Source organism: Mixophyes fleayi, chromosome 2 (assembly GCF_038048845.1).
Source record: "Mixophyes fleayi isolate aMixFle1 chromosome 2, aMixFle1.hap1, whole genome shotgun sequence".
NCBI lineage: Eukaryota > Metazoa > Chordata > Amphibia > Anura > Limnodynastidae > Mixophyes > Mixophyes fleayi.
This window is the reverse complement of record NC_134403.1, coordinates 264917296-264942287: the sequence shown is the minus strand read 5'-3', so window position 1 is coordinate 264942287 and position 24992 is coordinate 264917296. Positions and strand designations below refer to the sequence as shown.

Below are 24992 nucleotides of genomic sequence, written 5' to 3'. Positions count from 1 at the left end.
GTCCATTAGTAAATTGCTAAATTCTATTCTCCAGTTCAGCAACAAACAGCCAATATGTTCTCCTTTGTGGGGACCAAAGCAAATCAAGCACTTCAGCCACAGGCATTCCCAGTCGATGACATGCTTGGTTTGTTATACTATGCAAATCCTCTTTAACATATGGGTGGGAGTGTGCGCAGGGCCAAGGACAATTTCATTTGCACTACTTTATGGCCTTGGTCTATCATCTTGTGTTAATTGCTTTGCAGTCAACAGCTAGGCATTCATTTGTTCGCTATTCAGAAAGTCGACAATATTAGGTGACAATTCAGGTGTCGACAGTATTACAGGGTTAGGGATACTATTGCCGATCTAATAATACTGTCTACATTTGAACTGTCGATCTATGAATACTGTTAATGTCATTATTGCCAACTTTCCAACACTGTCTATAGTAGGGTGTCTAACATATAAGATGCTTTAGAACCAAAACCAAAACAAAAATATGGATGTCTGTGCAGATCTCTAAAGTTAATATTGAAAGGCATAAAGAAGCAAGTATGAGAAAATGGAAAGAGTTTATTTTATATATTTTTTTCAAGCAAAATGATTTACATTATGAAAACATGCAATTACAGGAATAAGGGGTATTCTTACTAAACAAGCGTAGTTTAAGAGAATACATTTCAGCAATAACATTCAATTGATGAAGGGTGGGCAGGTCACCAAGGAAAACATAAGAATGTGATCAAGTGTTTCTAAAGATATGTACTATGCTAGTGTTAGTTGTTTTCTACAATCAGTATATTAATGTGATCCATATGTTACTTTTATTTGACTAGGTGAAAAGAGATGAAGAGATGCAACATTACCACACAATTGCATATTTTTGACCAAAAGATTATTAAGCCTGCCACCACGTCAAGGTAGACTCTTGCAGCAGGGCCCTAACCTATCCTACCTAACATTATTCTTTATCTTTTAATAATTTATTTCCTTTTTATTCAATATTTACTAAATTTTATTATATATAAATTTTATTATAGTTTTTACTAAAATATTATTATATCTTACTTTATTTTAATCTGGTCAGTATTCTTACATCTTTCTAATCAGCCCACATATTCTAATAGTGTCCTATACAATACAATATTTATCTTCAAGTAAATTGATTATTGACTTCTTTAATAATTTATTTTATTCTATTTAGTTCAATCTATTTAAATTTGTCTTTTTCTGATGTATCCTATCATATATTATCATTATATCTACGTATAAGTGTGTTTCTATCACTTGCTACTTGCTGTTTATGTCATCTTTTTTCTAAATTATTGCATGTCATATTTTACTATAATATATTATCTACCATATATAATGGTTTTACATTGTGCCTAATATATATGATCTTATTACATCTGGTTTTACATTGTTCCTATCATAGATGATCTTATTATATCTGAGTATTTGTGAAATAAGAGTCATTTAGTTTAATCGTTTGGCCAAAAATACATCTGAAAAATCTATAAAAAGTCCCTGCAATCACCGCTGGGCATTGTGTATGACTATTTAATTTTATCACAGTTCTCTCAGTATCTCTAGGATGTATTTACCCTTATAATGTTGTGTCTGTGTCTACATGTTTAGCTTTATACTCTATTTCTAAGAATTATTTTCTGATTAACTAATGTGAGTTATGTTTAATTGGGATTCCAGAAAAATATTGGTACGTTAATATAATAAAGTGTTACTCTAGGGTAGGCAAAAGGGAAATAGAAGGGCTGAGGTGGGTTACAGAGGTGACAAGGTTTTCTGGCATATTTCCTTATGGCTCCGCCATGATGGTCTTTACGTTTCCTTTGCCAAGCCCAGTGGTGTTCAGCTCTCATCACCTAATAATAAACAATACAAAAAAACTGTGATTCAACGTATGGAGCCTGAGGGCCACACAGATGATTATTAGTGTCACATTTGGCTCACAGTCTGCTGATTGGACATCCATACTCTAGAATAGAGATGCACATCTTGTGGGCTTCAAAATCTGTTTTCTGGGACTGTCAAATATGCAAAACATTCTATTGGGAACCACATTTTGTTGACCTCCATTGTTCAGGAATACAGTGCTTTTAGTTTATTTTGACAATAGTAAAATGTTGAAAAAACTTTACATTCACAGTGAGAAAAGCGTTAATCTTTAAATTTAACTTCACTGAAATTTTTTTGCCATTTTTCCAAGTGACAATATGACAATAGCCTGTTGAGCCAATGCTTTACCCTTTAGTTATTCAGAGCATAATACTAGGAAACACTAAGAGACACCCCATCTACAGAGGGACAATTTCATTTTGTTTAATGTTCCTTAATATTGGGTAGTTTACTGTTTTCAATTGCAGAAAATTCCCTAGAAAGACCAGTCTCCCACTTGACTTTATGCTCATATATAGTCTTTTTTACCTCAATAATTTATTATTTACAGCTGAAATGCCCATCGGTAGTTATTTACAGCTGAAATGCCCTTTCAGTAGTTATTTAACTGTCAATAACAATTTATGAGAGAACTCACTTTTATGTCAGCTTGACAGTAAGCTCTACCTGGTAGGTATTACAATTAATCCACCACTGTTTCAGAGCTTCCCATATGCTATAACTGTGTCAATAGAACCCAATATGAAAATTATGTGCACCGATCCCCACACACATTACATTACATTAAATGTGTGCAACAAAGACTTTTGCATTTTTATCTACAGTAGAAATGGCAGATCTGTTGCTGGCTATAGCAGTGTGCTGGGGGAAAAAATGTTGTGTGTATGTTCCTTGCAGGATAACCCCACCCTTTCAGCACCTGTTATGGCCTATAAATTGATTTGAGCAGCTTCCACTTTTGTATTTGTCTGAGAGGCATGTTGGTGTCAGTAGCTGAGGGGGAGTGCTGACATTGGATTGCTATTTGGAGGCTTCTGGGGTACCTCTTTGGTAAGTTAGCTCTCAATTTAAAAACACATATGTATGGCCCAAATATAGGGACTCTCATTGTTTAGAGTAGGACCATCCTATATGCAAAAGCGCCTTGGCGTGGCAGGATGGCTTAAACATACATTTGCAAATGTGTGCAACAAAGACTTTTGCATTTTTATCTACAGTAGAAATGGCAGATCTGTTGCTGGCTATAGCAGTGTGCTGGGGGAAAAAATGTTGTGTGTATGTTCCTTGCAGGATAACCCCACCCTTTCAGCACCTGTTATGGCCTATAAATTGATTTGAGCAGCTTCCACTTTTGTATTTGTCTGAGAGGCATGTTGGTGTCAGTAGCTGAGGGGGAGTGCTGACATTGGATTGCTATTTGGAGGCTTCTAGGGTACCTCTTTGGTAAGTTAGCTCTCAATTTAAAAACACATATGTATGGCCCAAATATAGGGACTCTCATTGTTTAGAGTAGGACCATCCTATATGCAAAAGCGCCTTGGCGTGGCAGGATGGCTTAAACATACATTTGCAAATGTGTGCAACAAAGACTTTTGCATTTTTATCTACAGTAGAAATGGCAGATCTGTTGCTGGCTATAGCAGTGTGCTGGGGGAAAAAATGTTGTGTGTATGTTCCTTGCAGGATAACCCCACCCTTTCAGCACCTGTTATGGCCTATAAATTGATTTGAGCAGCTTCCACTTTTGTATTTGTCTGAGAGGCATGTTGGTGTCAGTAGCTGAGGGGGAGTGCTGACATTGGATTGCTATTTGGAGGCTTCTGGGGTACCTCTTTGGTAAGTTAGCTCTCAATTTAAAAACACATATGTATGGCCCAAATATAGGGACTCTCATTGTTTAGAGTAGGACCATCCTATATGCAAAAGCCCCTTGGCGTGGCAGGATGGCTTAAACATACATTTGCAAATGTGTGCAACAAAGACTTTTGCATTTTTATCTACAGTAGAAATGGCAGATCTGTTGCTGGCTATAGCAGTGTGCTGGGGGAAAAAATGTTGTGTGTATGTTCCTTGCAGGATAACCCCACCCTTTCAGCACCTGTTATGGCCTATAAATTGATTTGAGCAGCTTCCACTTTTGTATATAACAATATGACAATAGCCTGTTGAGCCAATGCTTTACCCTTTAGTTATTCAGAGCATAATACTAGGAAACACTAAGAGACACCCCATCTACAGAGGGACAATTTCATTTTGTTTAATGTTCCTTAATGTTGGGTAGTTTACTGTTTTCAATTGCAGAAAATTCCCTAGAAAGACCAGTCTCCCACTTGACTTTATGCTCATATATAGTCTTTTTTACCTCAATAATTTATTATTTACAGCTGAAATGCCCATCGGTAGTTATTTACAGCTGAAATGCCCTATCAGTAGTTATTTAACTGTCAATAACAATTTATGAGAGAACTCACTTTTATGTCAGCTTGACAGTAAGCTCTACCTGGTAGGTATTACAATTAATCCACCACTGTTTCAGAGCTTCCCATATGCTATAACTGTGTCAATAGAACCCAATATGAAAATTATGTGCACCGATCCCCACACACAGTACATCAGTTTATAAGGAATCCCATCAAGTGACATCACTGAACCTGTGGGTGAACAATATGCTACTCTCAGCTGCAGTCCTTACTTGTCTACATGTGGTGCTACATTCTTCTCCCATGCTGTATGACGACTCCATTGACATGAGATGTGAGGTTGCCTTGAAGAATGTCACATGGTGTCATTAGGAAGCACGTCCCTCATCCTTGCTCCTATATGGGAGTCAATTACATGTATTCTGTTGTACCCAGTTGTTGGCGGTACAGTGCTGACAGCTGTGCGCTCATTGAGCAGTGATAGGAAAATTAAAAATGGGCAGAAAGTAGACCCAGGACAATGAGCCTACAACCCTGGGCACAGTCTAGTAATGCCACTGTGTGAATATACTTAAACAACATCCCTGTGTAAAGCATAATACTTATTACTATTCCAAATTGCTTTGTAAGTTAATTTTGTTAAATTGGAGCAACATGTTGTTTTCAGATACATTACACTGTATAAAGATTATAAGAGATGTTTTTCTGCTGAATCCCATAGTGGTCCATGAATTTCTTCTACTTTTCCTACTATTTTACACACCTCTTCACATTGCTCCAGAGTCACAAGTGTTTGGAGCTGCATTCTGACCCACATGGCTTCGGTATTCTTCAGGAACATCTGGAATGGTATAAGTTGTGCAGCATAGGAATAGATTGTGCGGTACCATGGTTCTTCTTCTTCCATTTTATTTGCAAGCACCCTACAGAAACAGAAGACCATAAGGAGTAGATACATTTCTGTCATACAGCCACCAGGTGTATAAAACATGTGCAGGCTATAAATACACTGTGGTGTGGAACAGACAGAGGTGTATTTATCATAGAGGTAGAGTCCTCTTCTGGTGAAAATGCTCTAAAGAAATCTTGTTACTCTGCTTAATGTGTTAATGAGATTTCCACCAACAATAACCACTCCAGTATAATTTATCATGTATCCAAGTATCCAACACAATCACTGTTCTGTTAGTAACATCTCAGGATGGCATTAATAGAAGGAATGCATTTACAAATATCATTAGTAAATAGATTTTAGAAATAAATGGCGCTGTTCTTCTGCCAACACAAATAAACAGTATTTTATGGGGGCAGGGCAGACATAATATAACATATTTCATATCTACAGTGTATATTTTTCATATCTTTATTTTGAGTTTTATTGTTATTCTAATAACATTGAGAACAAGGGTAACAGACAGAAATATAACAATAAACCAACAATTAAACATATATAGAGGTTCAGAACCAAACACTAGATATATCGAAAGCCTAGTGAATTATTCTTACTATATAGCTCACTAGTGGTTATTAAAAAATATGAATCAAAATCAAAATATATTAAGTTAGGAATACAATGGTTTGTGTGATTATTAAACTGTATGATTGCATTAGTGGAGCAGGAAATGGTAGAGAGTATACATAGAAGATGAGCAGGGGGTTGTTATACAACGGGGGATTGGGAAGGACAGAGGAGAAGGAGCTGAAGCCGGGGGGTTAATTTATTGGCAATAGATATCTTTTATTGCATGCCTGGAAGGTATGTGGTAATATCAGGGTTCCTAGTAACACGCGTGTGCTGGGCCCCCTGCACATGCTCAGAGGAGAACAGGGGTATCTAGAGCGATAAGTAACTTTTACCACTCTGCATTTTTTTCTCTATCACAGCTGAGTATCTCTCAACTGATAAATTAATGTTGAAGCCCTGAGATAAGTATATGTATATTGTCACTATAAACTGAGATAAAAGATTAGAATTATGGCCATGATAAGTCTTTCAATATTAAATATACCCCAGAGTGCTACCCTGTAGTGCTGAAAGCTGCCTACGTTTTACTTTTCTTTTATAGCAAATTAAATAGAGTGAGGGGAATCTTTCTCATTATGTATTACATATCCTGTACATTGCTGTGAACTGATATCATACCCATAGTTCCTGTGTCATTTGGGCGCTTTAGTTTAGTTCAAACACAATATACTTTATTGTCTGGACATGTAGTAAATGATTTACTTGGTGACTATATAAACCATGACCCTGGCTAATATGTTCTTCTGGGACATATTTTATGTTGTATTCCAGTTGTATATGACTAGACAACGAGGGTTAATACTTACAGTGCGGAGTAAAAATTTACACAGGTGTATTCCCTCACAGATAGGCCGGCTCTCCGGAAGTACACCAACACCATTGCCAGTAAGTACTAGAATACAAATACCAGTTACATAGTCAGAATGGAGAAATGCATATGTATATCCTCCAACAGTCCTATTGTCCACTGGCTCTGTCCCATTTTCTTTAGTAAAAAGGCTGAGTTCCCAAAAATTGGCGTCATGGCTATAGGATTTGCGGGCATAATATTGGTTCATCTATATGTGGGCTGAGCAGATCAGGGACATGGCTTAAAATGCCCTGATTTTTAAATCAGGAATGTAGGTGAGTGTATAAACACATTACAGATAACCTTAGACACAACATAACCTCTTGCTGGAAGAGACAGTCTTTGGTAACCAAATCAAAACAATCATACATTAACTTTCTATATATTACACACGATTGAATGCAAATATAAGAAAATAGTAATGCTTAAGTAACATTGAAATAAATACCTTGTCTGACATCCTCAGGCACGAATCCATTGTCAGAAAGCTGTAGATGGTAGGGTGCTCTGCAATGATAAGCATGAAATGTTCAAGTGTCATATGATATTTATAGTAACTTTTCTGCAGGTAACTGTGAAGAAGAGTTGATGTTGCCCATAGCTGCCATTCAGACATTTCCTTTCATGTATAAACTACTAGAAAATGACAGCATCTCATTGGTTGATATGGACACCTGCTTTTCTATACAGTTACTTATAAAATAGTATTCAATATGTTATACGTGTAGTAATGTAGTATATTAGACAAAACCTTCCAAAGGAATTTTGTCATAATAAAGTTGAAATCGCATTGTGATACAATGGGTTTTCTCTGCCACCTTGGTTTATAGGGTTTTGCTGGTTGTCAGAAGCTAGTTATCATCACTCTGACTGGCACGAATTGGCTAAAACAGCAACTCGCCAAGTTTGAGTGCTAACTGGACACCAACGTGATATCCCCAGTTGTAGGAGGATATACTGGCTCCAACAGGTTGCTTTGAAGGCACCTTGAGCCACTCATGCTTCTAGCGATTGTGCATACTTGCCAACTCTCCCGGACTCCAGAGAGAGTGTGGCAATCTCCCTGATCTACCCAGAAGTGGGCAGAAAACGGTTCAAACGCCGCGATTCACCGGGAATCGCGACGATTGGCCCTGTAACGGGGGCGGGGCTAAAATGACGCAATTTTCGGGGCCCCGTCCCCTACACACCTACCTCCTTCTAGCAGCTCCCGGAAAAAAAAAATGAAATGTTGGCAAGTATGCGATTGTGTAGCTGCTGCCGCTCCTTTTTACTACTGGTTGTGTTGACTGAATCCTTTCTGACCTCTTACTGTGGATCAAGAATGAAGATAGCAGGAGAATGCTGACTCAGGACTCTGGGCTCCATGCAGGATAGCCCAGGATGGATTAAAATAGGCTCTTTCATCTGTTATCCCAGAACACAGCAGGGACAGGTGCCTCAAAGGAACTAGCAGCCTCTTACTTGTAAGGGTATTTATTGGCTCAAATAGCTCTTTTAAGTGCATACATACACCATAAGAAAGTAGTGATGTTTACCAACTTCCTGCACTGGAAACTTTTAGTCTGGGCCCATAAATATAAACACTAGGTACCTCACCCAAAGATTGTCCCTAAGGTCTTGGACCCCCTCTCAGCCAAATTTGGCTTCAGGAAATTTGGAACTTGAAGTAAATAATTTTATTTTTACTTACAAGTACTTAGTGCACCTAATATAAAGTTACATTGTTTCCCTCATTATGTGTGGGGAAGTGGAACGACCCAACAAATTATTTTATTGGGTATTTATTTTTGGAGAGGGTGATATTATTTGAAGATATAGCTGTTGTTTTTATATTTTATCATTATGTTGACATTGCTGCTATTTTGTTTTGTTGTTTCCCTCCACATGTATTGTGGCCCTTTGTATCCTTTCTCCGTGTTCAACATTATACTAAAATATAAAGAAATAGTTGAAAAGTTTCTCCTTCCAATCAAGAAACTTTGTGGACTCCAATGTCTTAAATGTGATTTCCAATCAAAATATTTCATTATGAAACATATAATGCGATTTGGAAGCTAAAATCTCAATTTACCACTGGCAAGATAGCAGATATAGGAGCATTCCCAGAATGTTCCCATTGAAATCCCTTGCAGTGGCGCATACGGATGATGGACACCATGGTTTATTGAGGGACTTGTGTACTTCAAACTGATTATGGGTTATTCTCATTAGAGGGACATTTGGTATTTAAAAACAGCGTCTGGCAATGCCTAAGGTGATATTGTGTGGTAAGCCGATAGTTGTACACGTTCTACTTCACACTTTAAAATTATTTGGTTTTGCAAATTAATGCATAAATATCCCCCCATCGGTGCTTGTCCTACTGCTTACATTTTTCTGCCAGATTTACCATGTTCCACGGCATCAGTGTGGATGCATTTTGCATAACCAAACTTATTGTTTTCCAAGTGTCTATTGTGGTCCTAAAAAATGTTTGTGTCCTTAATAAATATTAATACATGTTAAGACAATAAGTCATACCCAGCAATTTGTAAAATGCCGCTTTCTCCACTTGTCCCAGGCTAGGAGAAGGATCAGCAGTGCGAGGTTGTCTCTGGTCTACATATAGTTTCCTTCTCTTTGCAGGGTTCAGGTTGTCTTCTGTTGTCCTGTTATGATACATTCTTTTATTGAATGAAAACTAGTTTTTAAATTAAATATAAGTGATTTAGCATCCATAAATGCACCCTGTAGTTCAATGTTTCTATGCAGAATTGTAAATTTTTCCTAGTACTATTTGTTCCAGCCTCATTTATATTGTAAATGAATAATGAGAGTGAGAGTGCACCAGTAAAAGTATAGCAGCAACTCCTGATTACTGGCACCTCTAGAGCACCCATAAATATCCAATAGTTTTGCAGGTAGAAAGAACCTCTGCAGCCACCCGCAAGTCAGGTAATTCCCCTATAAATGTGAAAGCTTCTTCCTTTCACTCTTATTTAAATATTTTATCCCATAAAATGAAAGCTAGTTTTTGCATATGGACACATTTTGAGGGTCATATCGGCACACTGAGTGCATGGATGAATGCTTTATTTTTGCTTACATTTTTATGGAGAATATTTGATCTATAACTGTCTATACCAAACGATGTTACACATCTATACACTCAGTTAGTGATATTATGTGTCTGCATAATATTTGACACTATACCCACAGCTAACATCACAATGTTTTTAGCCTCTTACCAGAGTGACCCCTTCTTCTACTCCTCCCATAACCTACTATTTGTAGTGACTGACTTATTGCACTTACCTCCTGTCCATTCTCAGCAACTCCGTCACACCCGGCAAACAACGTCAAAGAAGTTAAAAAAGAAGGTGGGGGTTAAAATGGGCAATAAATATAGAAATATAGGGACAATCAGCACGATACACTATAGTATACAAGATTAAATACTAAACAAGTAAACTAAAACCACAATATATGTTATAAATAAATGCTATACTACAGATAACTTAACAAATCTTATTACAAATATACTATGTAATAAAAGATAAAGATATATATATACAAATATATGTATAAAATCAGTAATATAGTATACAATACGCAGATAGTAAATCTCTCAGTATAGCAATGAATCCAAGGTTCGCCAGTCACAGTGATGTGTGAGCTGTCTGCCACCAGAGCTCACGGCCAGTTTGAATATATACAACTGACATCACCTTGACCACCTGCACTGATGATGACTGAGGTTCTAATGCTGTTGCCATGGCGTCAACTAGACTTAAAGGGCCACTAGAGCTAAATGCTGCATTATATAAAGGAACTAATAGTAACATTTACACATTTACATATCTAGCTAATCTATCAACTCTATTTAGGAACCTATCACAAATTTGACATGAGGCAGTGATTATGGTTGAAGAATTTAATATATGCACTCCAGTCTTTCTGTTTTTAGAAAGTCACTGCAGCTAATCTACAGTTATCTAAATAACTTTCATTAACAATTGATCTATTTTAGGTCCCTGATCATGGGCATTTTCGCATCAATTCATAAATGGTATCAGCAGTGGTGTAACTAATGCCACTGCAGAGGGTATGGCTGCTATGGGCAGGGCCAGTTTAAGGGTCACATGGGCCTAGTTAGCGCCTCCCTCCAACCACCTACATCTCCCTCCCATCTTCCCTAACATGAAGTGCACAGTACTAAGTGATTCACTCAGCATTTAAGGAAAATGAAGATTGGGAAACACGTCACAACTGCCCCTCATGTGGGCACAATACATTGTTTACAGAAAAAGTAGTAAAACAGAAAAATATAATATGGGGGACACTTTTCACCTTAACAGTTTGTGCAAATACTGCCAAACTTACAGTAATATTCTATAAACTATTTTATAAAATTAAGTACAGACAAGGTATTTCCAATATCATAAATGAAAAAGTATGGGATCTCCTACTTGTCTATCCAAAAAAAAGTTGAAAACAAAAAAATGACACCATAAGTAATAGTAGCTATTCAATTTCATAAAGAAGGGAAGACAATAGGTATTTTGTAAAATGTAGGTGACGGGCTTGGTGCTCCAAATTATAAGAATATCTCTTATGCATAAAAGTCCTGAGCATTTACAGTGATAGATTCTCTACCTGTACATATTAATGTACAAACTCCCCCATTGGCTCACTCTTTTCCTCCATTAGATGTACACAGCTTACACCCTTATGCTCACTGATCCCATCATTGCTGCAACAGCTAGTTCTGTGTCCTTCTTGTGATGGACAAACTCTCCAATCAAAAGCTCAATTACTAAAAATTGCTACATTTAGTAGCTTCCCATATTTCTTCTCCACTATATATTGTCACATGTTATGTAAATGCCACTATTTTGACACTTGAATGATTAATCATGTATTAGGATTAGACATCTGACTGGAGACAAAGCTGGGTGCTGTATGACTCTGAACAGCAGACCTCAATAAACAAATATGTTTCTTGCTTTTAAAATCCAAAGTGTTTCAATATAAAGCAACTGTGTGAGGGGCTGTTCCAGTGACATCTGAAGAATATATCGGACTAAAACCATGGCGCTCTTTGACTCTGAGCACAACACCTCCCCAAAAATATATATATTTCTTGCTTTTAACATCCCAAGTCTTTCAATCTAAATGGAATTGTTTGAGAGGAAGTATCATTGACACCTTTAATAAGCGGCCAAAAAATAGGGTATTCTTTGACTCTGAGAAACACCTTACAACATGAATATATTTTTTGCTTTTAACATCTCAGTGTTTCACTCTGAACTAGAGATGGGCGTGCTCGGTTTCCCGAAAATCGAGCCCACCCGAACTTAGGGGATCCGAGTACCGAGCCAAGTCATTGTGACATCATCAGATCTCGAATCTCGCGAGTTTTGGAATGTATAAATACTGTCCTCCCCAGTGATCTAGCGCCATTTGAGAGAGGGATACAGAAGGGGTAGGATTCATTGAGAAAGAAAGTAGGTGTAGTGTACAAAAAGTGTATGGTGTTATATACACCCAAGGACAAGAGGTCCATTGCTGAATTTGTCATTGCTGTAATACTAATCTACCAGTCCTTGCAGTCTTTTTTTCTGAATTTGCACTACTAAGTGTAGGGTCTAATATACACCCAAAGACGAGTGCTCCATTGCTAAGAGTCATTGATGAATAGGAAGACAAGCAGGCTTGTCTGTAAAATTTGCAGGCAAATTATACTGCGTTATATAGGTTATACACAAAGAGAAGAGCTCCATTTCTCCATTGCTAATTGTAATTGCTGAAAGATAAATTATAAGCCTGGCTGGCTTGGTCTAAATCTGCAGCTACATTTTATTGTACCATAGCTCACTCAGAAACAGGAGAGGTGGCAGGGTTCAGTGCTGAAACAGAAATTGTAATAATAGGACTGTCAGTGTTCTTAAAAGTCTCCAGTGACATTCTACTGTGCCATAGCTCATACAGAAACAGGAGGCGTGACATTGTTGTTGTCACTCTCCAGTCTCATTCACAATGATACTAATCCCTCTACCTTATGTGCTAAAGCCTATGTTCAAGTGCATAGTGGTTTTAAGTCAGGGAAACAAAAATGTTAATAAAAAGCTTGTACCTTTTTTAAAAAAAAAACCTCTCTAAAAAAGGTGAAAGTTTACTGTAGTAAAACATAAAATTGCCAACATGCCATTCTATCCAAAATATTACCAGGCATACCAGCATCAGGTAGCTCCCTTCTCTTAGCTAGATTTCAGCACCTGCAATCTACACTGTCATCATATTCACCCTCATCATTGTGTACATCTTCCTCAAACAATACTAATTCATCCCCTCTGAAATCCACAATAACAGAAGTCTGTACTTTGATGTAATTGCCGATAATGGCCTTCCTCGTGGAATTTGTAGTTCATTTTATGGCAGAGCAGTCAAAATTTTTGGGCAATTCTTTTACAGCCGAGCAAATGTCAAAATGTTGTGCTGACTCATCTGCATTTCCACTGGGTGTCTTGGGAAAGCTAAGTTTTTTCCGAGAAGCAGTTGCCAGAGAAACTTAAGGAGGAGACATCATTACAAGATGTTGATAGCTCTTGGATCCTGGCGAAGTAATTAAGTCCTAGATCTACAATTACAATATAGCTAGCGTATTTGCTTTCATTTCATCCTTCAATTTCTCTAGCTGATTCTCAAAAAGTATAATTAAGGCAATCATTTGACTCAAGCTAACAGTGTCTGCACTCTCTTCACAGGTGACTACTTCGCTGGACTAAAGTACATTGGAGGGTCACATCTCCCTAGGGAATGTTTCCCAGTGCTGACTACTCTGGGGTTGGTTGCCATTATCACAGGGGGAATAGTAATACAAAATAGTGATTAGTATATCTGCGCAGGCTAACCATAAGCAGCCCTCTGTATGCCCACACACAATCCACAAACAGTGTGCAATAAATAACGTAAAACAATAACTGATGGTAACAGAGCTGGCACTCACAGTTCTAAAAAGACAAAGGACTAATAAGATGTATATGTCCTCTTTCAAGCTTGATTTATGTCCTCCACATGTTCCAAACGTTAATCACAATAAAGATGGATTTTAAGATTTCTGTCAGAAATCTTATTATCACAGGGGGAACCCATGCAGCAGGATTCCATGCTATAGTGCAACTAGCCTAGACAGGCAATGCCTAGTTCTGGTAATAGTGAAATGGGGGCGAACCCCCACTTTCTTACTTTTGCTCTCTCTTCTGTTTTCTCTCTTCTGATGTCTCCAGTGCAGCTATGACAGTTGTGCAGGGAGAGCAGCGTAGCGTCTGGTAGGGGAGAATGGTGGCAGGTGAGGTACAGCAGCAGTGATGTATGGCAGAAGGAGGAGCAATGTATTGGTGGGGCCAGTGGCAGCATGGGGTGAAAGGTAGCAGGGAGGGGGGACAGGGGTTTTAGCAGATGAGAAGACTAGCAGCAGGGAGAGGGAGAACATATAAGTAAAAGGGGAAGTACCACAATGTACAGTCCAGAGGGGGGGGAAGCGACCCCAAATAGTTATAAAGGTAATCCCCGAAAATGAACTCACAGACAGAAATAACCAAACTTTCACCTCTATTGTGCCTATTATGCAAAACGTGACACAAACTAATACATGTCTCCTACACACAAACACACACTAATACATGTTTCATACACACAAACAAACACTTAATACATGTCTCATACACACAAACACACAGACTAATACATGTCTTATACACAATAATACACGTTCCTTGTTCGCTGTCCACAGTCCCATTGGCAAAACACCAATGGGGGTGTTTAATGTTCCGTACCAACACCACATTTCTTGTACTAGTCCTGGGGAGGGTATTGGGCATTACATGTTTGATGCATTGCGATGCAATGCTTCATGTATGCACTAAACCGTGGCCCCCACATTACTAGTAGTCAGTGCTGTGCATGTGTGTGGCGCCCTTTGGGAAGCTTGTGTAGCGGCTGGCCTAAGGAGGAGGTGGAGAAGGATCTTAAGCACTATGGGAAATAAAAGTTAAGAGAAAATAAGAAAAATACTCAATTTAAACCTAAACAGAAAATTACTAAAGCTTTCATTTTATACACAACTTACCAGAAATGCATGTGCAGTCCTCATGAATTATTTAATTAAATAGGGTGTCTATATTCACATAACTCTACATTAAGAAACTGATTGCTCTCTATGTATTATAAGCACATACTCCTTCCCAGTTATTGCTGCTATTAGCAAATAACCTATTAAAAAGGTCTAACCATTGTTATGCAGTATACCAGGAGCTTCATACAAAATATAAAAGAATTTGCCCCTTCTCACTAGGGCCGGACTGGCCATCTGGCACTTCTGGCATTTGCCAGAAGGGCCGATGGCTGTGTGGGCCGGTCCGGTACCCTGCACCACGATCATGTGAGTATACAAATACTCCCATGATCGGGGCGCCAGCGCCCCTTCCCCCCCCCCCCCCTCTGTTTGCACTGAATGTCGGGCAGCATCACGCCCGACAATCAGTGAGGAGCGGCGCCCAGAAGAAAGAAGAGAGAAGAAAGAAAAGAGAAGAAAAGAAATACAGAGGTAAGTAAAAGAGTGGAGAAACGAAGAGAGGCAGAATGTGATGAAGTGGGTAAAAGTAGCATGGAGGGCGCAGTGTGATCATAAGGGGGCACAGCGTGGTGATGATGAAGGGGCACAGTAATGTGGCAATGTAGTGTGTGAGGTAGAGGATGGCTAATTAATGGGTGCTATTTTGTTTGCGGGGTAATGGTGGGGCAATGTTATAGTGGGGACTATTAAATTAAGATGGGGTGGTTTGGGAAGAATGAGGTCTCTTTATTAAATGTGACTATGAATTTAATGGCAGTGATGGTTGCAAGAAATAGGTATATTTATGAAATGTAAATACTATTAATTTATTGCTGGGGCTGTATGTAGGGAGGGAAATAGGTATATTTATTAAATGGGAATACTATTATTTTGATGTTGGGGCTGTAGTGAGGCCTAATTTTAAAACGTGGGTGCTATATTGATTTACTAGCGGTGCTGGTTGGAGTTTTTTAAATTTCATGTACCCATTGTTTTTTCCAAATAGGGCCCCCAATATTCCAGGATCCAGACAAGCAGCAACTGATCTAAAGACACTAGCAGCCACAAGTCAGGTAGGAGAGAGCAGGACAGTCTGCCAACTGTCCTGAATTTGGTGGGTGACTGTCCCGCCTAGTCAGGATTTGGTCTGACTGCAAGGACAGTTGAGAGGTATGTCCTGCTTCACATTGTACTGCTTGTGAAGGCAGAACTGTGTGCACCTAACAGTAGTGCTCACAGTATTGCCTGTGTATTTGTTGAAAATGTGTCTAGTAACTGTCACGTCACTAGAAGTCTCGACCCATAATTTACCAGAATAGAGCTTTACTCACCAGATGCACGGAGTCTAACACAGCGGCTGGTCTTCTCCAAGAACTCCCGCAAGGAAGTATGGGTTTTAGCAGCTTCCACTGTGCAGGTCACGGCCCTCTGGGGAATATGGTAAATTGACGGATACAGCTATACACGATGGGAGCAAGGACCTCCTTGAGCTGGGTAGCAGGAGGAACGCCAGGAGAGTAGATAGTCTCTGGGTAGTAGGTGCTGTACTGACACAGCGAGAGTAATGACCAGTAGTAGCAGGGAATAGGTAGTTCAGGAGTAACTAGTATGCGGATGAACTGTAGCCGACAGATATGTCACTAACATGGAGGAAGATTGCAGGTAAGATACAATGTAGCATGGAACGATCTGCGGCTGACAGGTATTACCACTGGCGTGGAGTAGAGACTTGTCCAGATTGCAGGTAAGATACAAGGTAGCGTGGAACGATCTGCGGCTGACAGGTATTACCACTGGCTTGGAATAAAGACTTGTCCAGATTGCAGGTAAGATACAAGGTAGCGTGGAATGATCTGCAGCTAACAGGTATTACCACTGGCGTGGAGTAGAGACTTGTCCAGATTGCAGGTAAGATACAAGGTAGCGTGGAACGATCTGCGGCTGACAGGTATTACCACTGGCGTAGAGTAGAGACTTGTCCAGATTGCAGGTAAGTTACAAGGTAGCGTGGAACGATCTGCGGCTGACAGGTATTACCACTGGCGTGGAGTAGAGACTTGTTCAGATTGCAGGTAAGATACAAGGTAGCGTGGAACGATCTGCGGCTGACAGGTATTACCACTGAAGTGCAGGAGAGCTTCCACGGCAGGCAGGAACCCCGAACAGGAGCAATGAACTCCTTGGTTACCTCAGAGGAATGAGGACCAAGAACAGGCAAAGCTAGTAGGGCAGCAGGTGTCTTAAATAGTGAGAAGTAATTAATCATCCAATGAGGAGAGGAACAAGGTTTTATCAGTCCTATAGATCTGCACATGCGCAGACCCCTCTTCAACATGGCGGACAGCCGCGGTGCAAGACAGGCGCCGGCAGAGCAAAGAGAGACCTAGATCTTGAATCAGAGGAACCAGCAGTCTGGAGAGTAACAGTACCCCCCTTTTAAAGTCGGGACCAGAACACTTAGAACTGGGTTTGCCCGGATATTTGGTATAGAATCTCTTCAGGAGTGCCGGAGCATTGAGATCAGCAGCACGGATCCAAGAGCGCTAATCCGGACCAAAACCTTTCCAATGGACCAAAAAGCGAGGAACCCCTCTGGAAATTTTTGAATCAAGGATATGAGTGATCTCGAACTCCTCCTCCTGTTGAAGTTGGACTGGATGAGGTGTCGATGACGGAACTGAAAATCGGTTGATGATGAGAGTAATGAAGCGTGGAACGAGTTTGAGATGCGAAGTTTCTTGGGCAATAATAGTTTGAAACACATGAGTGATCTTATATGGCCCGATAAAACGTGGTGCAAATTTCATGGAAGGAACCCTCAAGCGGATATTCCTGGTGGAAAGCCATACACGATCTCCAACTTTAAATGCCGGAATTGCTCGCCTCTTTTTATCAGCAAAAAATTTATATTTCTCGAGGATGCCTTCTTCAGGGAGGACCTAACCTGAGCCCAAATGGAAGTAAATCTCCGGTGTAACACATTAACAGCAGCAACTTGGGTGGGAGGGAGGGAAGGAAATTCTGGGAGAGACAGGTGATGACCGTATACCACAAAGAATGGTGTATTGTAAGACGATTCATGATACGTGTTATTATGGGCAAACTCAGCCCATGGGAGTAAGTCTGCCAAATTGTCCTGATTGTCTGAAGTAAAAATTTTCACGAAAGTCTTTAGATCTTGATTGACTCTTTCGGTCTGTCTATTCGATTGAGGATGGTATGAAGAAGATAATGACAGCCGGATACCCAAGGTCTTGCAAAGGGCACACCAAAATCTGGAGACAAATTGTACTCCCCTATCCGACACGATTTCAGACGGACACCCATGAATTCGAAATATTTCCTTGATAAAATGTTCTGCCAATGTAGGAGATGTAGGAAAGCCTACCAAAGGGACAAAATGGGCCATCTTAGAGAACCTGTCCATGATTACCCAAATGGTATTACATTTTTTACTGGGAGGGAGGTCAGTGACGGAATCCATACTTATATGGGTCCATGGTTTGGAAGGTATGGGTAGAGGTTGAAGAAGCCCAGCCGGTACTCTATGGGAAGACTTAAATTTGGAACAAATATCACAAGCAGCAACAAATTCTTTGACATCCCTTCTGATGGTAGGCCACCAATAGCTTCGAGAGAGGATTTCCAATGTTTTCCACACTCCGGAATGGCTGGCAAAATGGGAGGAATGATACCACGAGAGGATCTTTTTTCGAAGAAGGGGAGGTACAAAGGTCTTCCCAAAGGGTGGATTATTGGCAGAAGAGGCAGCTAGACTCACGCATTTAGGGTCAAGTATAGGACGATCCATATAGTCTTCAAGGTCAGAGGAGGGAGTAACCGCCCAAGATAATGCATCCGCCTTTTTGTTCTTAGAAACTGGTTTGAAGGTAATGATATGGTCAAAGCGAGAGAAAAAGAGTGACCATCTGGCTTGTCGGGGGTTCATGCATTGAGCTGACTGAAGATAGAGAAGATTTTTGTGGTCAGTAAATATAGTTAATGGATGACGAGCCCCCTCCAACAGGTATCTCCATTCTTCTAAGGCTACTTTGATAGCCAATAGCTCCTTATCCCTAATAGTGTACATTTTTCACTTCAGGCAGTAGACTTCGAGAGTAAAAGGCACAAGGATGGAATTTCTTTTGCACCGACTTCTGAGACAGATTGGACCCTAATCCAACATTTGAGGCATCAACTTCGAGGAAGAAAGGGAGAGTTACATCAGGTTGTTGAAGAATGGGAGCAGTTGAGAAAGCCTTTTTGAGGAACTGGAATGCTTGGAGTGCCTCGGGAGGCCATTACTTGGTATTAACACCCTTGCGGGTAAGAGCAACTATAGGAGAGACAATGGAGGAGAATCCTTGAATAAAACGCCGATAATAATTAGCAAAGCCCAAAATAGGATAGCTTTGATCATCCTTGGCAGAGGCCAGTGTAGAACTGCGTTCACTTCTTCGGGGTCCATCTCCAAGCCTACACCAGACACAATATATCCCAAGAAAGAAATTTGAGATAATTCGAAGGAACATTTCTCCAATTTACAAAATAGTAGATTTTTACAAAGCCTTGAGAGAACTTCAGCGACGTGTTGTCGATGAGAAGAAAGATTTTGGGAGAAAATCAGTATGTCGTCTAGATAGACAATGACACAAACATACAGCAGGTCCTGGAAGATCTTATTGACAAATCCCTGGAAGACAGCTGGGGCGTTACACAAAACAAATGGCATGACAAGATATTCATAGTGTCCATCCCTGGTGTTAAAAGCTGTCTTACACTCGTCTCCGGCCTTGATCCAGATCAAATTGTAGGCACCGCGGAGGTCTAACTTGGTAAATATCCCAGCTCCTTTGATGCGGTCGAAGAGTTCAGTGATCAAGGGAATAGGATAACGGTTTTTGATGGTTATGGCGTTAAGACCTCGATAGTCTATACAAGGTCATAACGAGCCGTCTTTCTTCTTAACGAAAAAGAAGCCCGCACCTGCGGGAGAAGTAGATGGCTGAATAAATCCACGATGGCGATTCTCCTTAACGTAATCTGAAATTGCCTGGGTCTCAGGTAATGAAAGAGGATATACACGACCCCTTGGGAGAATTTTGCCAGGTTGTAATACTATTGGGCAATCCCAGACCCGGTGAGGCGGAAGACGTTCCAACTGAACCTTGTCAAATACATCAGCAAAAGGAGCATACTGTGGAGGAAGGCCAGGAAAAAGAGGATCCACGGAGGAATTAGACAATTTCACTGGAAGAACTTGAGTAAGGCATCTATGATGACAAGCTGGGCCCCAGGATACAACTTGCGGAGAACTCGAATCAATTTGCGGGGAATTAAGCTAAAGCCATGGAAGGCCAAGGATGAGAGGGCTAGTGGTAGCTGGGTGGACCAGCAGGGAAATTTGCTCTTGATGTAAAACCCCAATTTGAAGAGATAGAGGGATGGTACGTTTAGTGATAATTCCATTGGCAATTTGTGACCCATCGATGGCTGTGATGACAATGGCTTTTTCTAAAGGAATCACAGGTATGGACCACTGAAGTACTAAGGAGTTCGAGATGAAATTCCCTGCCGCTCCAGAGTCCAGGAGTGCTTGAGACATAAAATAATTGGTAGAAGTAGAGACTGTGACAGAAAAAGAGCAAGTTTCAGAATCCATATGAAATGGAGAGGATTCCAGGGACCCCAACCTTACCTCTCCCAAACAGGTTAGGGCCTTGCGTTTCCCGATTTTTGGGGGCATGAGATCAGAATATGATTTAGATCAGCACAATAAATACAAAGTTTATTCTTCAACCGTCGTTCCCTCTCTTCCAGGGGTTAATCTGGAACGTCCCAACTCCATGGGTTCTACCGGTGGAGAGGACTGATGAAATCGGGATGCCAAGCAGACAGGTGTCTTAGACGGGGACTCCTTCTCAGAGTTTCTCTATTGAAATCTCATGTCCACTCGGTTGCACAAAGATATTAAAGCATCCAAGGAAGAGGCTAACTCTTGCGAGGTCAGCACATCTTCAATCTTATCGGAAAGGCCCTGCCAGAAGGCAGCTATTAAAGCCTCATTATTCCATTGGAGTTCAGAAGCAAATGTGCGGAATTGAATTACATACTGTGCTACAGAACGGGACCCCTGGTGCAACCGGAGAATACTAGATGCGGCAGAAATGACACGGCCAGGCTCATCAAAGATTCTTCGAAATGTGGCAATGAAAGCACTATCCTTTAGAAGAGGGACATATCTTTCCCAAAGAGGGGAGGCCCATGCCAGGGCCTGTCCAGAAAATAAAGAAATCATATAGGCCACTTTAGAGCGATGAGTAGGGAAATTTTGAGGTTGGAGTTCGAAGTGAATGGAGCACTGATTGAGAAAGCCCCTACAAGTTTTTGGATCTCCATCAAATTTAGAAGGAGTAGGCAGGTGTAGAGCAGAGGCTGTAGACACCTGGGGTGGCTGAGGGGGATGAGAAGTCAACAGAGGATTCAAAACAGGAGATGCGGTTTTCAAGGACCCTACCCGAGAGACTAGGGACTGAAAACATTGGAGTAGTAGTCGCTGAAGAACATCTTGTTATTCCACCCGAGACACCAGGTGTTGCAGTAAATCCTTAGCTGTAGGTTCCAAACCTGGGTCCGTCAATGCCCGTTCTTACTGTCACGGTCACTAGGAGTCTCGACCCATAATTTACCAGAATAGAGCTTTACTCACCAGATGCGCGGAGTCTAACACAGCGGCTGGTCTTCTCCAAGAACTCCCGCAAGGAAGTATGGGTTTTAGCGGCTTCCACTGTGCAGGTCGCGGCCCTCTGGGGAGTATGGTAAATTGCCAGATACAGCTATACACGATGGAAGCAAGGACCTCCTTGAGCTGGGTAGCAGGAGGAACGCCAGGAGAGTAGATAGTCTCTGGGTAGTAGGAGCTGTACTGACACAGCAAGAGTAATGACCCGTAGTAGCAGGGAATAGGTAGTTCAGGAGTAGCTAGTATGCGGATGAACTGTAGCTGATAGATACGTCACTAACGTGGAGGAAGCCTTATTCAAACTGCCAATGTAATACAAAGTAACAGAGTAGTTTGCGGCTGGCAGTTATTAACACTGATGCGAAGTAGAAACTTAGTCCAGAATACAGGTAAGATACAAGGAACGATCCGCGGCTGACAGACATTACCACTGACGTGGAGTAGAGACTTGTCCAGATTGCAGGTAAGATACAATGTAGCGTGGAACGATCTGCGGCTGACAGGTATTACCACTGACGTGGAGTAGAGACTTGTCCAGATTGCAGGTAAGATACAAAGTAGCGTGGAAAGATCTGTGGCTGACAGGTATTACCACTAACGTTGAGTAGAGACTTGTCCAGATTGCAGGTAAGATACAAGGTAGCGTGGAACGATCTGCGGCTGACAGGTATAACCACAGTGCAGGAGAGCTTCCAAGGCAGGTAGGAACCCCGAACAGGAGCAATGAACTCCTTGGTTACCTCAGAGGAATGAGGACCAAGAACAGGCAAAGGTAGTAGGGCAGCAGGTGTCTTAAATAGTGAGAAGTAATTAATCATCCAATGAGGAGAGGAACAAGGTTTTATCAGTCCTATAGGTCTGCACATGCGCAGACCCCTGGTCAAAATGGCGGACGACCGCGGCGCAAGACAGGCGCCGGCAGAGCAGAGAGAGACCTAGATCTTGAACCAGAGGAACCAGCGGTCTGATGAGTGACAGTAACCATATTACATATAGGAGCCCCCCTGTCTTAAGTGCCTAAGGAAACCCCCCCCCCCCCCCTCCCCGAGCCTTAAACCAACTTTGGTTAGCAGGAGGAATCTGATAGTTGCTCCCAGTCCCCAAACAGGACAGAGCCTGCAGAGCAAGCCGAGGAGCTCTAAGTCTCGTGAGATTTATTAATCTTGTGAGACTCAGAGCATACCTGCTCACTCTACTGGAAGTTCCCACCCTGATAGATGTCAGAAGCATAGATAAGTACAGTGGACTAGGGTGTTGCAATGTGTTTCCAGGGTGGGGGTGGCGTGATGTGGATGGGGAGGGCGTGATAAATGTAATGTTTTATTATAATGTATGTATCATGCCCCATGTTGACCACGCCTCCAACATAATGTGGCCATGCTCATGGCGCCCCCTCCGCTGCGCAGCGGCACCAACAGAGGTGGGCCTGTATGCTTCAAATGCCAGGGCTGATTTTTAGTCCCAGTCCGGCCCTGGGTACAGGTGGGGGGGAGTGCATATACAAAGGATTTAGGTGATCAGGGATTGAGGATCTGGGGCAAATAAGGGTGTTTTTATGAAAGAATGCAACTTTTTACTGACATTTCTACATTGAGTTTGTCAATAAAACAGCCATCATTTCATATTAATCGGCCGTCATTCTATGTTATTCCACACAAAATATGACTAAGGGGCCTATTTATGAAAGGTTTCCCCCCTGTAAAATCCCCGAAAAAAACAGTTTAAACACTAATTTCCTATTTATGATAGCAGCATCGCAGCAGATGTCATAGATATCTGCTGCTTTGCATCTCCTATCGGTTTACTGAGCACTCCCCATAACAATGTATGGGGAGTGCTCAGTAACGCTATTTAACAATGAATGTAATTAACTTTTCAAACATGATAATGTACGTCAGCTGAAGCTGGCGTACATTATCATTAATGAAAATTTTCAGTGCTGTCAGCTCTGCTCCGAAGAGCAGAGCTGGACAGCGCATGTGTGGAGGGATCACATGATCCCTCCCTGTCACTCACCGCTATAGTTGCAGAGCGAGAGCAGAGATGTCTGTGCGCATGCCCAAGGGGTTTCACTCGGCGCATGAGCACTGGAGTCAGAAGAGGAGCCCCGTTCATCGCATACTGCTTCAGAACCGAAGAGACCATGGTAAGTATGATTTCCACTTCACTGGAACAGCAGTTTTTCGGAACTTCTGTTCGTGTGTTGCTTTTTTAATAAATATGAGAAATAGTTCAATCCTTATCAATGCGATAAGGATTGAAAACTATTTTACATATTCTGCGAGTTTTGATAAATGTGCCCCTAAGTATCTTAGCAATAAATAAAATTCATAAATATAAGATTTGTTTTAAAAACACTTAAAATTTCAATTTGCTATTATAGCATGTCCCTGTACTTATTTAGGGGTCGGTCTATGCATCAATAAGATGCGGTACCGCAAAATATGCATCACTGCAAACCGCAGCAGTGCATATTTAGGTACCGCTAATATGCACCATGCCAGGGCTACTCTAGTAGCCCCAGCGAAGTGACCCCTATGATGCAATCTTTTTTTCCTATTTACCAGCAGTTTAGCGCTGTGCACCACTGTACCGGATTCTGCAAAGCGGAACAGACTTCAACAGAATCCTATAGGAAATGACAGATAGCACCATCCTGAGATGATGTCATCTGTCTGCACAATATACAGTTTATCACAGCTTGATGCAATGTAGAACATCGTAGTCCCCATAGTAATCTATGGGGACTGCGATGCTGAACAGTATTTGCCTAAACGGGGATTTCAATCTCCTCTGATAGGCAGTTAATACATGGCAACTAACTACTGTTTTTGCATCTTTTAAGTGTCAAAAATGATTGATGCATAGACCCCATAGCATCAGAGATGTGACAGTTGTGAAATGTTTTTTGCTACAAGTCATACCCCACCGAGTGCTGTCATCACTTGTATTGATAATCCCTACTACCTAAACAATGTCACTTGCTACGGAAACCTCCAGGAGAGAACATAAGTTTAAATCCTCGTACAGTACATGAGTACTTCACTTTTCTGTATTCAGACCAAACGTCACGCAATACGAGAATTCAAATACATAAATCCTATTTATATTGCTGTTGCCAATGCCTAATTTTGACTTCTTTCTACAATCATTAAAACCTGTCATTGCTGAACAAATGAACTTAGCCACGTGGCTTTAGGAAGATACACAAAGACCACGTTGTAGGCCTAAGAAGTGCAGGGTTTTAAACTATTCTGGAAAAAGCTGGCTACAAGCCAATTTAGGCACACCCCCTATTAAAACCCATACACTGTAACTATGCTTTTCAAGCCCTGCCCTATTCTTACGCTGCGTAGAACTTTATTCATTGGCTCTGCGCTAGCATGATATAGTGGAAGCAGATCTGGAGCTATCACAGTCATAAGAGAACGCTATATATCTTTGATGAAGCGCAA

General features: G+C 40.9%; 1 protein-coding gene across 1 annotated transcript; it reads right to left on the bottom strand.

Moving 5' to 3' along the window:
• Positions 1-1296: 1296 nt before the first annotated feature.
• LOC142140374 (speedy protein 1-A-like) lies at positions 1297-10642 on the bottom strand. Its single transcript, XM_075198152.1, has 6 exons — positions 9995-10642; positions 9221-9348; positions 7146-7204; positions 6654-6739; positions 5086-5245; positions 1297-1868 (listed from the first exon to the last, which is right to left on the bottom strand). Exons 1-6 carry the CDS (start codon positions 10003-10005, stop codon positions 1677-1679), a joined length of 636 nt encoding a protein of 211 aa, XP_075054253.1. The 5' UTR covers positions 10006-10642; the 3' UTR covers positions 1297-1676.
• Between the last annotated feature and the right edge of the window lie 14350 nt (positions 10643-24992).

What these genes read in the sequence shown, in the direction of transcription:
- LOC142140374 (XM_075198152.1), bottom strand. An exon ending in GGCATTTTACAAATTGCTGG is followed by an intron (nt 7,205 to 9,220) that starts GTATGACTTATT and finishes TTATCATTGCAG; the next exon opens with AGCACCCTACCATCTACAGC. An exon ending in CTCTGGAGCAATGTGAAGAG is followed by an intron (nt 1,869 to 5,085) that starts GTGTGTAAAATA and finishes GTTTATTATTAG; the next exon opens with GTGATGAGAGCTGAACACCA.